This window comes from Petaurus breviceps, unplaced genomic scaffold (assembly GCF_028583685.1).
Source record: "Petaurus breviceps papuanus isolate PSGF00001 unplaced genomic scaffold, PetGlider_PUasm1.0 90881, whole genome shotgun sequence".
In the NCBI taxonomy this organism is placed as follows: Eukaryota; Metazoa; Chordata; class Mammalia; order Diprotodontia; family Petauridae; genus Petaurus; species Petaurus breviceps.
Genome location: NW_027187369.1, coordinates 14,264,775 through 14,282,441, shown reverse-complemented (window position 1 = coordinate 14,282,441; position 17,667 = coordinate 14,264,775). Strand labels below are relative to the sequence as shown.

The following is a 17,667-nucleotide window of genomic DNA, read 5'->3' as shown; positions in this document are numbered from 1 at the left end:
TCTGGAGATAAGGCAGGCACAGTGGTAAGAAATCAGAAACCTCTGTCACTTTCACTGGCCATGCTAATCCCCATACTTGGCCACCTACCATATATATTTTTTTATTTTTGTCTACTTTTTCAAAGAAAAATCTTTGCAGAGAAAGGTACTTTTTAATCCCCAGAGTAGTCCCCCTAAGAGTACCCTTAAGTTCTCTTTTCTCGGGCAAAACAACAGTCAGACCCTGGCAGATAATACAGAGACAGAATTTCTCTATTCAGACAGAAGGCTATAGTGAGGATCATAGGATTTGGGACTTGGGACTCATTTCCACTCCCTTCTATCCCCACCCCCCCCCCCATGCCCTGGTGTTCACCCTCTGATAAGAACATTCAAATCTGCACAGAGAAAAAGACTAGGATGACCTGACTTGAGAAACTGGCTGTTTTTCCCTCTCCCCTGTTATCTTTCACATAGCCAGGGGCTAAAAGTTTATCCTCACCCTTACCATCGTCTTCATCAAGCACATTTAATAAGAGCCCACATGGGCATCTCTGGTCTTGAGGCTCTCCGGCTCACCCAGTTGCTGCATTAGCAGAATGGCTGAGTCACTGTGGTTCAGATGCCAATTTAATTTTCATTTTGATTGGCATCTTCCCAGTACGAGGACTGCTACTAAGCCCTCTGCTGATAGCCGTTTGAAATCGACCAGCAACTGTACACTTGAACACCACTCTTGACAATATGTGCTGAACATGATTAGGAGGAAAAGGGAGACAGTTTCTTCCAAACAGCTTGCTGATGCCGATCAGACAAGAACTGTTGAAGATTTTCTTGACCAAAATACCCTAACCAAATATGAAAACCTAGCTCCATACCACTGTTTCCTGCCCATACCACCTATAGAAAAATGCTGCATATTTCAGTAGTGCTTTAGCATTGCAAAAGCAGCTTACCCCCAGAAGCCCTATAAACTAGGCAGTATGAATATTATTTTCTCCCATTTTTCAATATGAGGGAAACTGAGGCTTAGGGATGAGTTAGGTGTCTCACACAGGGTCAGCGTACTGGTAAACATCAGAGCTGGAAGGTAAACCCAGGACTTCTGCCTCCTAGATCACTATTCCTTCCACTGCACTGCTTTAAAACCCATAGATAATCTGATGTTGATAAATTAGCTGTATAACGAGGCTAACTCAGTTTGCAATGAACCACAGAAGAGGAGTTTGTGCAGTTGCACAAATATCCAAGCAACTGCCACCCTGATCTCTGGATGTGCATTTGTGGACCCCACTCTCTTCTCTATGCTTGGGCTGAATAGTACTGTGTGGAAAATTCCAAGGAGAGCTGTGGGGGATGGCCCTTTTAAAATGTGGCGTGTTGTATTCAAGCAGGTTTGAAAATCTAGTTTCTGCAACAACACAAAAACCCTTCTAAGAAGGCCAGTTCGAACCTAGCTGGAAGTCTGCAGAGGTTATTGAAGAAGCGTCATCGAATACACTTAACAAATTGAATAATAATTTCGGCTATCTTTTAGGGGAGGGGATGTTAGAGTAAGTTAGTAAGTCTGGTTGCCAGGGTAACCCTTGATTGCAAAAGGACAGTCACGAAGCAGTGGACTGCACACCTGCATGCTGGCCATAATGTTTGACTCTTCTGACACAAAGCAAGCTGGTAGGTGCAGAAAAAAAGCATGGAACAGAAAGGTTAGAGAGCCTGGAGCACTGGAGGAGGAAGTAAGTTTCCCTCTTGTTAAAAGAAACTAAAAGGACTCATGAATTAATTCCAAAAGCACTCTAAGAGCTAATGAGCAGGATTCCTGGGCTAAGGTATGAAGACAGTAAAAAACTTCTGGAAAGATGGGAAATGCTTGCTTGCAAGGCTTTTTGATGCCAGAGTTTCTCTGAAGCCCCAAAATACCCTAGCCAAATATGGAGATCTGTGCAATCCTTCCCCCTTCCCACTTTCCCCAAGGCTTCTGTCTAGAAGGAAATACTCAGTGAGTTTTCTCTCTACCTTGTGTAGGAAAAATAAAGGTTAGTTTAAGTAGTGATGGGAAATTTTTGATGTACAAATGAGAAACATTTCTCTGATTCTGGTTCTAAATTATATAATTCTTTTTGAAATATGATGCAGATGTTTAGTGATTTGCAAACATTTGTGGCTGTTCATTTAATATAATGTTTATTTAAAAAGTGACCAATGGCAAAACATGTTATGTTAAATTTTGCTCATTTCCCCTGCTAAAGGAAAACCTAGCTCCATACCCATAAGCCTGGAACCACTGCTGACCTGGTGTCATGCCTATATTGCCGACATAGTGTGTAGAACGAAACTAGCAGCTTTTAAAGAGCTAGCCTTGTAACCCCAACCTTATACAATGACAGCAAATACCATTTAAAATATAGCTATACTGACTAAGGTACTTGAGTTTCACACTTGGGCAGCAATCTTGGGAGGACATGCATCAAATAATCAATGTAAGGACCCACTGTTGGTCTACAAAGCTCAAGCCAAGTAGAAGGCTGCAGATGTGTCTGGTGGTGGATTCTCGCCCTTCTCGGGTGGACCTCACACTTGGCTTTTGCTGGTGAGCAGAACAGACACCACTCACCCCCATGTTCCACATGTTCTTCATTCCCAATTGGTGTCTGGAGCTGAAAGAAGGGATTAAGAATGGAATCCCTAGGCATGCCCAAACTAATTTCCCACTATTTCTGTGTTCTCTAAGGGAAAAAAAAACATTTTGGGGGGAGGGAGGGCAGAGTATAAATCAGAGATTATTGTTAACTATAAAATCAGTCAAGTGTTCTTTAAGAAATCAAGAATCTCTTTATATCATAAAAATCATCAATGGGGGGCGGCCAGGTAGCACAGCAAGTAAGGGCACTGGCCCCAGAATCAGGATGACCTGGAGATCGAATCCGGGCTCAGATACTTAGCACCACACCCAGAAATAACTGGCCGTGTAACCTTGAGCAAGTTACTTAACCCCAATTGCTTTAAAAAAACAAACAAACATCAATGGTCCTAGTTCTATACCAGACTCTAACCTTCCCCTGTATTTTAAATCCTCTTTCTGGGCTCTGTTAGAGTCAAAGAAAAAAATATCAGGCTAGAGTAACAAGGCCCTTATGTCACCCCTTAGATAATATACGGTTATACTTGTGTGTATATGATTCTTCACTGTTACAAAGTTTGTTCTATGATTTAATTTTTCTAACAACCTGATAGGTAAGTGGCACAAATTTCATTATCCCCATCATACTGATGAGGAAGCTGAGGCCCAAAGAGGATGAGTAACAGTTTATGGTGGCATCTATGTAGCACTTTAAGGCTTACATAAATTTTCTTATTTGATGTTCACAAACACCCTGGCAGGTGTCTATTATTATACTCCCAATTTTATACATGAGGAAATGGAAGATAAGAGAGGTTATGTGACTTGCCCAGGGTCACACAGCTAGTTAATGTGTGAGGCTGGATTTGAACTTGGTTCTTGTTGCCTCAAAGTCCAGCAATCTATCCACTGTCCTGCCTACTTGCCCCGGGAAGCTAGAAATAAGAGATAGAGATGGGCCTAAAACCAGTCTTTGTTGTGCAGTGTGGATTTTGCACCATATTATGATGCCACCTCTAGCCTAACTACTCCTTTGTAAGATGCCATTACTATATCATATGTCCAGAAAAATAGGTGTTCACCAACCCCTAGGTAGGTTCATACCTCCACCATCCCAAAGAAATGAGATTCTGTTGTGCTTGTAAAGGTTTCTGTACAAAGTGGTTCAGGAAGTTCCCTTGGGAGCCCATTCTTGTAATTAACGATCTTTACTGCCGAAAGTCCTTCCTTCTTCATATATATTCAGAGCTTTCTTCCAATATGAAATTGGGGTAACAAAGGTTAGGCTCATGGGTTGTCATCCAAGGGCTAAGTGGGAGACTGGCTGATCACCAGAAACCTCCTGCCATGGATAGTCCATTACACCGTAGAAGTTTGTCTGTCTTCTTCAGGGTAATAGGTGCCCACACATATGGACCCATGGATCATTGAGGTTCTGAGAAATATAACTTAAGCATATTGCAGCCTAAGCTTGTCTTCTTTTAGTCTGCCTTTGTGGACAAGAGGTAAACCTTTACTTTCACCTGGAAAATGGGAGAAATAATTTGTGTGGTTCCTACCTCAGATGAGCAGCAGATGAGATAAGACACGTGAGCACTTTGCAACCCTTCGGGTGCTATATAAGTCGTGATTATTATTATCGTCATTACGCCAGCCCTTGTAGATTTCTGTCTGTCCTGGTGACTGAATGGCCAAAGAGATCATCAAAGCCAGAAGCTCTTGTTGTTGCAGTTCCCACGGCTAATTAACTGGCCAGTAACTGAGTTCAGAGATGGAACGAAGACTGTCAGCTGTGTTTTATGATTGTAATGTTAATTAATTATGAGTGAATAATGAACTTTTTATGGGGGTTATAGAATTTTCTTTCTTGAGAACCAGAATTAATCAGTGTTTTTCCAATTGATTTTAAATATAAATCAGGAGTGGCTTCAGTAAATGCTATAGCTTAAGTATTTAGAAAATGATCTGGGAGAAAAGGCATAATGAAGACAGGGACACTGTAGCAATAAGACCTGTGCTCAGGGCTACTCGGCTTTTTATTCTGCATACAAATGAAGACAGTCAATCAGTCTGAAACGTTGGGCTAGTCATTACCTTTCTGTGCACCTCAGTTTCTACCCCTGAAAAATGAAAGGCTTTGGACTACATGAGGAATACTTAACCTCTGGGCTGTGAGAGCCTGGTTTTCTTTTTTTTTTTTAGTATTATTATTTTGTTAACTTTATTTCAATGTTATTTGGTTTACTTTGTAATCTGACAATTTTTTAAGTGTTGCATGTACATACATTTTTCTCAGAGGGGCCCATGCTATAAAAAAGGATAAGTCCCCTTGAACCAGATGAACCCCCAACACCTCTAACAATTCTCCAGTGCCAGTCTATCCTGTTCTAAATAATGTCTTGGGGGAAACCTTTGATTCCGATGCTTCTCTCCTCCATGTCTGTGACTAGTACCAACTCTTTGCCAGCTCAGAAATGTGCCAGATTCTGTTCTGGAGTGCTGAACTCACTCTTTCTGTTCCTGGAATCCCAGCAGTGTGACATTGACAAGGTTTCTTGAAATTGCATTTTTCTTACGGACTCCAGTGAAGTGGCATGGCCTTTGTTAATGGTCTTTCTCTAATCTGCTCATTTGTATTTTGCCCCAGACTTTCCCCAATGCTTTGGGGGCATAACTAAGTACTTTAAAGAAGGTGGCTGGGTCCAGTCAAGCCTCTTGCCATCTTGGTGCCATCTCCAGGCTCCTGACCTATTGGATTCTGAACTTGGCTCCCATTCCACTCCTCTGTCTCAGATGTAAAGCTTTCTGCTGTGTGCTTGGCAATATCTATGAGCTGATAGACTTGGAAAGAGGGGAGCAGACTGAGCAAAGAAGAAAAGGGGATTTAGCCCCCAGAAGTAGGCTACTTTTACACCCCCTTGCTTTCTCGGTGTCCCAGAAGCAGCTAATTCCTCCCTGACTGCAGAAGCCAAAGGAGGCTCACTTAGTCTTGATTTTTGCTCATAACTGTCATGTCTGTTTGCGTGTCTGTATCTCTTGGAGAGAAGGCTCCTGAGAGCAGGTTTCCTCAGATTCCTTTCACCTCATCTGTGACCTGCCAAAAGGGATTCACAGAAAGGACGAGAAATCTATGTCCCATAACTCCCATAACTCTCCCAGACAACTTTGCAAAAATGATTCAGTACTGCCTGATCTTCATAGGGAGTTAAGAAGGTGATGGAAACCAAAGTATTTTTTACAGAGGTGTTTTATTTTTTCATGTCTGTATCTCCATTGTACACAGTACATATGTGTGTATGCATATTTTCATTTATTAACCAAACAGATTTTAAGTCAGGTGGCTACCATGTACAATACACTGTATTAGATACGGGATAAGATGGGAGCCCTGCCCTCAAGGACCTATAGTCTAGGGGATTATACTCAGTTGTCCTAGAGTGTGCTTTGTTACATTTTGCTTTGATTTACAGGAGGGAGGGGGGTGACTCATGAAGTCTTTAGGTAGTACAATAGATAGAAAGCTGGTCTGGGAGTTGGAAAGAAACGAGTTCAAATTCTGCTTCAGACATTTACTAGCTATATAGCCCTGTATTACTTAACCTCAGTTTCCTTATTTGTAAAATAGGGATAATAATAGCTCCTACCTCATAGAGTTTTTGTCAGTCAACAACTTAAGCACCCACTGTATACCAGGCACTGGGCTGATTTGCTGAGAAGATAAAGAAAGGCAGGAGACAGTTCCTGCCATCAAGGAGCTCACAGTCTTAATGGGGAAGACAACTGTCAAACAACTCTGTACTTAGAAAATACCATCCAGATCAATTGGAGCTAATTTCAGAGGGAAGGCAGTAATATATTAAAGAGGCTTGGGAAGGGCTTCTTGTAGGAGGTGAGATTTTAACTGGGACTCAAAAAAAGTAAGGGAAGCTTGGGATGGGGTGGTGCTACTGAGGGGAGAGCATTGTAGGTATGGGGGGGGGGGCAGACAGCCAGGGAAAAATGCCTGGCCTTGGGAGATGGAGGGTCTTGTTTGAGGAACAACCCAGAGACCAAGTGTCACTGGGCTGAGGAGGACATGATGAGGGGAAGGGGGGCATTGGGCATGAGACTATATTTGTAAATAGCTTTACAAACTTTAAAACGCTATGTAAATGTTAGCTATTATTATGGGATATCTGAGCCAGAAGGAACCCTAGGAGCCAATTCATTTTGCTGGTGCGAAAATGGAAGCAAACCTTTCAGGGTTCAAGTTCCATGAGTGATTGATGGCAGGGCAAGATCTAGAAGTCAGTTGTCCTGTCTCCCATTTCTGTGCTTTTTGGTGTTTTCCCACTTTCTCAGTGCTGCTCTAGGTAAGTTCAAGAAAACATGCATAGAGACATATTGCTCAGAGAATGCCTGAGAGCTGAACTGTGCTCAGCTAGAGAAAAGCCACAGGACCTTAGGTGAAAAAGTGATATGACGAGAGGGCAGTGGCTAGCCTGGTGTCGTGCTTCGTACACATCACGATGTCTGGCTGAACTTAGAACCCCTCATTCAAGCAAAATGTCCAGTAGGGACAGTGTAGACACCTCATCATCTCTCAGCCCAGTGTCTTTGCCCTGGCTGTCCCCTATGCCTGCAAAGTTTCCCTTTTCATCTCCTGGCTTCCTTCATGATTCAGATTAAATCCCACCTTCTACATGAGACCTTTCCTGATTCCACCCCACTGTTAGTACCTTCTCTCTAAGTGTGTGTGTGTACATATAGATAACAAGTATGAGTTCTTTGCTTCTTGTATCCACCACTGGAATGTAAGTTCCTTGAGTACAGGGATTATATTTTGGCCTTTCTTTCCCAAGGATTTAAAACAGTGTCTTGCACTTAGTAAGCTTAATAAATGTATGTTGACTAGTTGACCATTATTTTCTCCCTTCCTCAAGCCCTAGTAATCCTATTCATTTTTTCTTTGGTTCACTGTGAGAGGGTGTGGTGTTTAGCTAGAGTGTACCACTAACTGTTAAAAATACACCCTAGTTGGACTGCATGGCTCCATGCAATATCAGAGTGAATTTGTGTGATCTTTAAAAAGGGGAAGTGTGGTACAATGTAAAGAACATGGAGATTTGACATCAAAGGGTCTGGGTTTGATTCCTAACTTTGTCTCTTGGCATCTATATTACCTGCTTGCCTCTCTATTTCCTTATCTGTCAAATGGGGATAACCATCCCTGCAGTACCTACACCACAGGGTTGTTACAAGGATTCAGTGAGATCATGTGTGTAAAATGATTGGTAACCATGATTATTCAGAACAAATGAATGAGAATTTATCAAGTGCTTCTATGTACCAAGTACAATGTTATGTGCTGGGGATATAGAAACATTGTCATCTCAAGTGCTATATATTCCTGGAGGTGTCCATTTTCTTCAAATATCCATGAAACTGGCCAAGCCAGTCAACAGGCATCCTTCAAAGAACCTTTGTGGTCAGTGTGAGTGACCATAAACCTTCACTTTCATTCTTCCCAGTGAGGTTAGTAAGAATTTAGAGATTGCGGAAGGCAAAGAAGTCAGAGAAAGTTACTTAGTAAATGGATAGGGATCAGTCCTGTGATTTCATCAGTAAAGAGCATTTCTGGAAGAAGAAAGTCCATCTACTCATGCAGGTGGCACACCCTATCAGCCTTTGAGAGTTACACGAGGGCACAGAAATAGGAAGTAATTTGTTCACTTAGATTCACGTAGCCTGGATATGTGAGAGATAAGAATTGAACCGGTGTCTTTCTGCCTTCATTCTCTATTCACTTGACTTAGTAAATTGAACTCTAAAATGAAGAGAAGAGCTACATTGGCTACGGAAGTGAAGAACATTCCAACCTGGTGCAGTGAGAACAGAAATTGACTAAATTGTCTCAAGACTGGAGTCTGCCCCTGGAGACCATGGTAGAGAACACTTACTGGGATCTCTGTTTTGATGGGGAAGATATTCAGAGTATCGGTCTTTGCCTGGGAATGGCTTCATCTTATTCTGGGCTTGGCACTCAGGAGGAAAGACTGACTCTGGGACAGAGAACTAACACTCTCTCAGAATGAGAAGGAACCTCAAAGACCGGCCAGTCAGAGGCCTTATAAACCTGTACCCCTTCCACAACATCTGACTCAGAAACCCCTAGGAATGATGAGTCCCTACCTTCTGAGCTGCATTGGCAAGCCTATCCCTGTGTAGCTTCCATGGCTGCTGCTCCTTCTTTTGCCCTCTGGGGCCAAACAGAACCCCACTGATCCCTTTTTCACTGGATAGCCCTTCAGACTCTTGAATATAGCTATTCTGGCCCCCTAAAGACTTCTTTTCTGCCTCTGAACATGTCCAGTTCTTATAACTGATCCCTGTTTTGAATGATCTGAGAACCTTCACCATCTTCCTTCCATTTACTTTTCTTCTTTCCAACCACCCCTTCCATATCTTTCCTTCCATTTTCCTTCTCTCTACCCCTGCCTTTTCCCTCGTATTTTTCTTCTTGACATCACTCTCATGTGTTCCACTTCTAATAACTTCACTTAGGACTCAGTTGGTGACACAACTGGGCTTTGAAACAGGATGACCCGAGTTCAAACATGGCCTCAGCTACTTAGTAGCTATGTGACTCTAGGCAAATCACTGTTTGCCTCAGTTTACTCAATGGGATAATGGGGGCATTAGCACCTACCTCACAGGGTTGCTGTGAGAATCAAGTGAGATAATATCTGTAAAGCATTAAGTACAGTGCCTGGCACATAGTAGGTGCCATATAAATGATTATTCCCTTCCTTTCCCATGTTGATTTTCCTTCTTTCCAACTACTTTCCAATTCTCTTCCTTACATTTTCCTTCTCGCCACTCATGAATTTTTCCCTCTAATTTCCTTCTTTCCAACCACCCTTCCATTCCTTTCTTCCCTTTTCCTTTTACCTCTCAATTTTTCCTTCTATTTTCCTTCTTTCCAACAACCTCTCCTTTCTCCTTCTGTCCATTTTCTTTCTCTGTACCCTTGAATCTTCCCTATTTCCTCTTTTCTTTTTAAAAATTAATTCCTCCATTTGCTTCCTCCAGTTTTTCTTCTTTCCATCCCCTGCATTTGCTTCCTCACATTTTCTTTCTTTCCAATCAACCCTTTCCATTTTCTTCCCTCGTTTCTTCCTCTTCAACCACTGTTATTTTTTTCTTTACCTTCAATTCCTCTTTTTACTTCCTTCCATCTTCCTTTTCCCACCCCCTCCCTTTCTAACCATCTTTAAAAAGCCGAAAGAGCAAATGAGGAGACTAACCCGCAGAAAATGGAAGGGTTCTTGCCAGAAGTCTCCCTAGATACTCAGTACTAACCAAGCCAGCAGGCTTCTCTTTGAAAAAACACCTGCCTCCCAGACACACACCAGTGTTCCTTATCAAGGACATACACACATGTGGGAGTGAACTGGGCAATAGCTTCTTGTGAGAAGTACTGGAAACTGACTCTGACTGTTAATTGTTTCAGCCATGTTGGTTTAATAAGTCTGGGGAAAAAAAGCCGTCCTTTGCAGTAAGGGGAATGAGCCTGGAGATGTGCAAAGCATCTGGTCTAATGCCTGCGTCAGATTTGAAAAGAGCAAGAGAAAAGGGGGCAAGAAAGGAGCTGGGAAAATGATTGGGTTTAGCCAGTGATTGGGGTGGTGGACAGGACATATTTCTTATTTGCATTTGCAAATCTGATTCTTCTTCACCAATGGCCCTTCTTCCTTCATAGAACATGAGGAAAAGGGAGTATGTAAACGTGTTTGAATTGTGCATGGAAATTGATATAGGAAGTCAGAAGACCAGGTTAGCTTTGTATTTGGTTCCCGAAAGAGTCGGGGAGAGGTTTTGTGTGTGCACTTGAGAAACAAGGGTGAGTGGAAGCAGAGGGTGAAAGAACCTCTCTTCTGGCTCACAGAGGTGAGAGATTAGAGCACAAGGAGCCACAAGTCAGTGATTAAAAGAAAAAAAGAAATTCGAATAGCTCTCAAAATTCTCATGCCTTACTGTGTCTTCCCCCTAATCCCTACGCTCTTCTTGGATCCCAGGTTGACCCGAAGAAGGATGGGGAGTGGGGCAGGATTGGGGTTCAAAACGACTGCACCGTTGGGCCCCAAATGAGCAGTGCGCACAGACCACTGGGTGGCGGGCTGCACGGCCTCCACTGACCTGTGGCTCCCTTTGCCGCAGTCCCTCCTTCTGGTAAAGCCGCTGCTGTTTCTGGGGCCGGTGGGGAGCCATCCAGGCGCCCTCAACCCCTCTATTCAGTGTTCTCCTAGAGAGGGGGACTTCCTAAAGAGTCCTGGAAAGCTGAGCCCCCAAAGATTCCCCTCAAATCCAGGCCAGACCCACCTCAGCCCTGTGTGCCTGGTCACCCTTTCTTCCTGCAGTCTTCCTTCCAGGAAGAGGGAGGGGAAGGGAAACAGGAAATCTACATGCATCACATATACTCTCTCATACACACTCATACACTCACACTCTGCAGGAGAGGAGTCAGGTGTGAGGGGTTCTGAAACTGGGAGGGGGGGAAAGAGAGGAGAAGGCAGGGAAAAGCTGGCTGGAGAAAGTAGAGGCAGGGGAGAAAAGGAGGAGGGAAGAGGGAAGAGAGGAGAAAAGGAAGAAGGGAGGAGAAAGATGGAAAGAAGAAAAAAAGGGGAGAGGGGAGGAAAAGGAAAGAGGAGGGGGAAAAAGAAAGAATGGAGGAGAGAAGAGGAAGGGAAAGAGGAGAAGGGGAAAGAGGCAGGAAAAGGAAAGAGGGAAGTAAAGAGGAGAAAGGAGAAAGGAAAGAAGAATATTTGTTTTTCTGTCAATCACTTAACTTGTATCTCTCCTTGGGAGAAGGAAGGAGAAAAAGAGTGAAAGGCTGGTGGACAAAAAGGCAAATGAAGGCAAAATAAAGAGAAAGGGAAAAGGAAAGGAAGAGACGAGAGCTGGGAAGTAGAAGGGAAAAGAAGGGAGATTATGGGAGGGAAAGGGAGGAGGGAATAGGAGAAAAGGGGAAGGGAGAACCTAGGAGGAGAAGAGAAGGGAAGGGGAGGGGGAAAGGGAGGGAGCAGAGAAGGGAGAGGGTAGGTGAGGAAAGGAGAAGAGAGAGGGGAGGGGGGAAATGAGAGGAACTGAGGGGAGGGAAGAGAAGGGGGAGGAGTACAGAAAGACCTGGAAAGGAGGGAGAGGAAAGCAGGAGAGAGGAACGAAAGAAGAGAGAGGAGAGGAAATAAAAGGAGGGAAGTAGAGGGGGACCTGGTGGTCACACTCTTGGGGTCAGTGTCTAGTGAGTGAAAGGCATCATGATGCGATCGTGCCTGGGGTCAGAGAGCAGTGGCGGCGGCAGTGGGGGCGACAGCAGCAGCTAGACGGCCAGGTCTTTTACCTGTGGGAACCCTTTCCAAAAGCTGCCACTTGCCAACTTCGCCTGCGCGGAGGAGGGGGCGAGAAGTTGCCGGGACTCAAAGGCAAGAGAGAGCAGCTCCCCCCTCCCACCCACCCCTTACCGCAAAGGGCGGTGTCGGAGGCGGGGGCGGAGGCAAAGAGGAGGGGGGGGCGGGGGCACCACTGTCCTGGACCTGTTTGGTTTGGACTTGAGCTCAGAGCATCGTCCAGAGCAGAACGGAGCGCGCGCCTGTGGCTCTGCCTCTGTCTGTGACTGGGCTTGCTGCTGCTGCTACTGCTGTTGCTGCGTGCGTCCCTCTGTCTGCATGGTGTGTGCGCGCGCTGAGCGCGCTGTGTGTGTGTGTGCGCGTGTGTGTCCTCGAGGCCAAGGGGCCAGCGGCTCTGTCCTGCTCCTGCTCACTCGCTCGCTGGGTGCCTGGAGTGCTGGACGCCCGTTGAGCGCTCTCTGCCTCTCTTTCTGCCTCTCCCTCTGCCTCTCCCTCTTTCTCTCCCTCTGTCTCTCCCTCTATCTCTCCCTCTCTTTTTGTCTCTCTGCCTCTCTCTCTCTTTCCATCTTCTCTTTTTCTCTCTCTCTGTCGCTCTCTCTCTTTGCCACTCTTTTATTCTCTTTCTCCTTCTCCTTCTCTCTGTTTCTGTCTTTCTCTCTGCCCCTTTCTCTTTCTCTTTTTTCCTCTCTCTGTGTCTCTCTGTCTGTCTCTCTGTGTCTCTGTGTCTCGCTCTCTTACTCGTTCTCTCTCTCGCTGTCTTTCTCACTCCCTCTTTTTCTGTGACTCCCCCCCTTCTTCGTGTGTCTCCCTGACCCCCGTGTGTGTCTCTGCGGGTCTCTGCGCGTCTTGAATTCCCTCTCCCTCCCCCCTTCCAGGGCCCGGGGGCGGCGCGCGCCTCGCCTCGCCTCCCCTCGCCCACCGCAGCTGCTGCGGCCACCGCCGCCTGTCATTGCGTTGTGTTGCGCTGCGCTGCGCTCCTGAGGAGTCCAAGCTCGTCTAGGGTGCGGGTAAGCGCAGCATGTTCGCTGCTGTTTTTTCTCTGAGCCTTCGAGTCTGAGGCGCAGGTAAAGAACAGCAGAGCAGCCGGCGGCGGTAGCGGCCGCGGCAGCGCCAGCGCGGCGGCGGCGGCGCTAACGCCGAGGCGGGCGGGAGCGGCAGCGGCAGCAGCAGCAGCAGGGGGGAACCGGGCGGCAGCGAGGTGCTGGGGCTAGTGGCCATGGCGGCTGCGATCGCCAGTTCCCTGATCAGGCAGAAGAGGCAAGCCCGGGAGCGCGAGAAGTCTAACGCCTGCAAGTGTGTCAGCAGCCCTAGCAAAAGCAAGGGCAGCTGCGACAAAAACAAGTTGAATGTGTTCTCCCGGGTCAAACTCTTTGGCTCCAAGAAGAGGCGGAGGAGAAGACCAGGTCTGGGCAAATTGATTTTATTCTTTCTTTCTTTCTGCTTTGAGATTTCTTATCAAAGACAGGATCCCTTCTTCCGCCCTCACCCCCTGCCCCTGGACTTTCATTCCCTGTTGGTAGCTCAGCCTTGAAAGTGGTTTGTTGTTGTTTTGTTTTTGTTTTTTTTTGTTGTTGTTGTTGTTGCTTGTTGGTGCGGTTCGGTTCGGTGTGTATGTGCGTGCGTGGGAAGGCGATGCGTTCCTGGCCTCCTTCGTGACAGTTTCATGTTTGCTGCAGTGCAACTGTTGGTGGGGGAGGGAGGGGAGAAGAGGGGAGGGGGAGAAGAGGAGAGGAGGGCGGGGGAGGAGAGGGAAAGAAGGGGGAGGAGGAGGAGAGGGGAAGGAGGGGGAGGAAGAGGGGAGGGGGGAGGAGGAGGAGGGGAGGGGGAGGAGGAGGAGAGGGGAGCGAGGAAGAGGAGGAGAAGGAAAGGGGAGATGAGAGGAAAAGAAAGGGGGGGGAGAAGCAACAGAGCCCTAGCCAGGGGTCAGCAAGGCATGCCCACAAACAGGGCATACAGACTCCTTCATGCAACAAACATGCCTATAATATGTATTCCTAATAGGGCAGGGCTGTCATGTGGATGACATAGAAATTTCAGGATGAAAGCTAGGTTTTGGCCATATATCCCATTCCCCCCCCCCATCCCCTTACTGTTCTTATAAGAAAACCAGGGGGAATCCCTCTTTCCCCTTATTCTAAACTGTATTTCTTATCCTTTACCTGCTATCTTACACCTCGGGAGGCAGGGATTTCCCTTGCTTGGGTGTTTCGTTTCTTTTCATCATGTATCAGTGTCTTGAGGCACAGCTGTGGTGCAGCTTTGAAATTCTTGTTCCCCCACACCACACACACGCATACGCGCACACACACACACACACACACACACACACATTCTGCTTGTACCTTACCACAGAGCTAGCTGATTAAGCTGGGTAATAATTGAAGACTGAGACGAAGAAATCCTTGATTACCTCCTTATCCTGCCAAGGAGGAAATCTGAAATTGGCAAATTGGGGTGCCTCTGTCCAGACCTATGGGTAGAAATAGCAATCTTCAGAGGTATGGGGGGGAAGGGGGAAGGGGAGAAGTGATTTTGGCATATCTCTTGGTGTTATGAGGAAGACATCTAGCCTTGACGCAGGAAGCCTTTTCTACCAAATCTTAACCAAAAGAAGTTCACTGGATCATTTTGTTTTCTTTGGTGTAAATATTATTACAGAAAAAGCTACTTATCCATCTCCTGTCATTTCTGTGCTTGTATCTTACACATACACATGCAGGTCTGGGCACATAGGAAATGGGTTTTTGCATTTCCAAAGTGAAACATGTTAGTGTCATATAAGTCAGCATGAGCATATGATGTGCAAGATGTCTGGACTCAGAAAAGCAGATTTGGGTTCTTGTGATTTTTATGATTAAACCAGATGAATTTGGAGTGAAGCCTATTGCATAATCATCTTACTCTTAGATAAGGCTATTGGGATATGCTGTTTTGTGAGATTAAGTTTCAAAATGAGTTATGAAATCATTTTATATTCAGAAAAAAAACAGCCAACACTGCATCACTGCATCTTTTGACCTGTTCAGTAATATACATGGACCTCTGAGAAGGCTGTTTAAATTTTAAATTGATAGCTCCCTGCGTTCTGCCCTCTCTCCTTTTCTCTTGCTCTGTTGCATCTAAGTCGCATTGGATAATTACAAGTTCTTTGATCCATCCAGGGCTGTGTGTGTGTGTGTGTGTGTGTGTGTGTGCTCTTTTTGTTTATTTGAATTGAAGTACTTGGGCAGGAAATCTCAGTGTGTATGTCTTTTGGTCCCTGATTGGCAAGCAACTCTAAATTATCTTTGTAGTCCTCCTTTTCCTCCCATATGAGAAATTGCACCTTGTTAAAAAGGTAGAAGCCGCCGTTTGCCAGCATATCCTTAATCTACAATGAGCTAGGGAGGTGCTTTTTAAGCCTGGGTGACACACTGTTCAAATTGTAGACACCGTAAGCAGCTTTGATGTTCTCGCCTACATTACAGTGTCTAAAGCCATGTTTAATCATATTAGAGATTGATTTTGAAACTTGGAGATTTTCATCTTCAGCAGGATGCCTTTATAGAAATGTATTCTGTCGTAGTTGACACAGAATGTTCTAGAACTGCCCGGTGAAATCAGAGATGATGCAAGTCCATGTTCACATATTTGCAATTAACCTGATGATTGCTTTATTTACAGAGCCCCAACTTAAGGGTATAGTTACAAAGCTATACAGCAGACAAGGATACCACCTGCAGCTGCAGGCAGATGGAACAGTTGATGGGACAAAAGAGGAAGACAGTACCTACAGTAAGTGTCTATAGAATAAATAAATAGATTACCTTGGTGTATTTGGTAAAATATTGTTCGTTCCCCTCACCCCCATAAGTTCATTTTTGTCATTTCCTGACATGGATGCCAACAACATTCTCACTGTAAATTCCTGTGTTTTTTTTTTTAATTTTACTAAAAAAAGAATCAGGGCACACACAAAAACAATTAAAACAATGACCTATAGGAAATAATGTTGACACCCTCCAAAACGCAATCCAAATGTCATCTCCATGGCAATCTCGATAGGTTTATGTCTGTCCTTTGGATTTTATTACATTTTCCCCACAGAAAATTTACTCACCCACACACTGAGCCTGAAATAGAATGTTTTCTCCCCTCTTAAGAGGGGTCTGATCCTAAGAGAGCAGAGTTGTTACATGTCATGAAAAATCATTATTTCTACAGAGCATTCACATTTTTTTCTTCTGATAACTCATACACTAATTGAGACCTGACGACTTGAGAGATCTTAGACAGATAATGCAATTTAGTTTGTCCTTTCTTAACCAACTTTTAAGCGAAGATAAAGATGGAGATTCAAATGGTGAACCAAAGGGAAATATTTTTTAAAATGACATTGTTCACTATCGTGTATATATGACCGAGAAGTTACATTATTCTTAATTATATGTCCTTTCCTTTACATGAGAGGAGAGGAAAAAAGTCTTCACGGGCACTGAAAGCACTTATTTAAATGATTATAATTTATTTCATGTCATTATTTGCATTCAGACTCATTAAATTAGCTACAACATTATTATAATGTGATCTGCGAATGTGTGGTGTATTTTCTTCAATTTGTACTGCCCCAGAAATGCTTGGTAAACATCAAGGTTGGTTAGGAACATAGCCCAGAAGAGCAGATATAGTTTCATATTTTCTCTGCTAATGAGTGCTCAGCTCCATCCTTAGAGTAGCACTGCCCCTTGATAACAAGCCCATAGAGAAGGGTCCCAGTATAAGGTGTTAATAAGTCCTTTAGTTATATCTTCTGAGCAGATGCCCAAGAGCATACTGCATAGAGAGCTGCCATCACCTACCCTGAAAGAAGCCTCTTCTGGTGCCTGGGATGAGAAAAATCCTTAATAACCACTTGAATTATTGCTTTACGGCAAGCTGTATTATTGTCGTTATTATTAAAGCATGTATGACCAGCAATATCCTAGTGAACATCCCTTAATTTACACCTTACTGCCCAGTTCTCAGTGATGTGTAAAGCTGACTTTTAGTTTGATCATTTTTTCAAGGATGATGAAGGGTAGAACATCACGTTCATCAATAAAATAATATTGTAGACTATATCTATGTATCACAATTTGGGCAGTACTCTAATTGATAGGAGAACTTCAGTCCTTTAGAGTGATATATCAGACTGCAGAAGAAAAACAGGACCTTCTGCAGTAGAAATGGAGGCTTATTCATATTTTAGATATTAGCTGACCACACCCAACCTCAAGGTCTCACCCAGTTTCATCTTCAGCACCTTCTCCAGCTCCCACATAAAAGACAGTTATTGTGAATCCAGTGTTCACATGTATGTTTTATAAAAAAGAAAATTAAAAAATGAGTCATCTCTTATGCCATGTAAAGACTGATAAACCGAATTCATCCATAGCACATTTTACAAATTGTTTTTCTAGATATAATAGCTATGTTTATACAGATGGTGTAAGCTGTATTCCTGCCTTGATTCAACCAAATGCATCAAGTTTATATGGTAACATTTGTGCCCTTTCCTTCCCCAATACATATACTTTCTTTTCTTTTCCTTTCCTGTCTCCTCCTCTTCCTCCTTCTCTTCTTCTTCTTCTTCTTCTTCTTCTTCTTCTTCTTCTTCTTCTTCTTCTTCTTCTTCTTCTTCTTCTTCTTCTCTCTCTCTCTCTC

The 17,667-nt window shown here is 44.3% G+C and overlaps 1 protein-coding gene across 5 annotated transcripts in view; it reads left to right on the top strand.

The window, feature by feature from the left end:
* The window catches only part of FGF13 (fibroblast growth factor 13), a 520,706-nt gene that overhangs the window by 400,563 nt on the left and 102,476 nt on the right, over window positions 1-17,667 (top strand). For 4 of the 5 annotated variants that reach the window (XM_069074163.1, XM_069074160.1, XM_069074159.1 and 1 more), the window contains one exon: window positions 15,649-15,759. In XM_069074163.1, the coding sequence (XP_068930264.1) occupies window positions 15,649-15,759 (111 nt within the window). Of the gene's footprint in view, window positions 1-13,164; window positions 13,389-15,648; window positions 15,760-17,667 lie in introns of those variants that run through there. The other variant, XM_069074162.1, reaches the window with a different exon arrangement.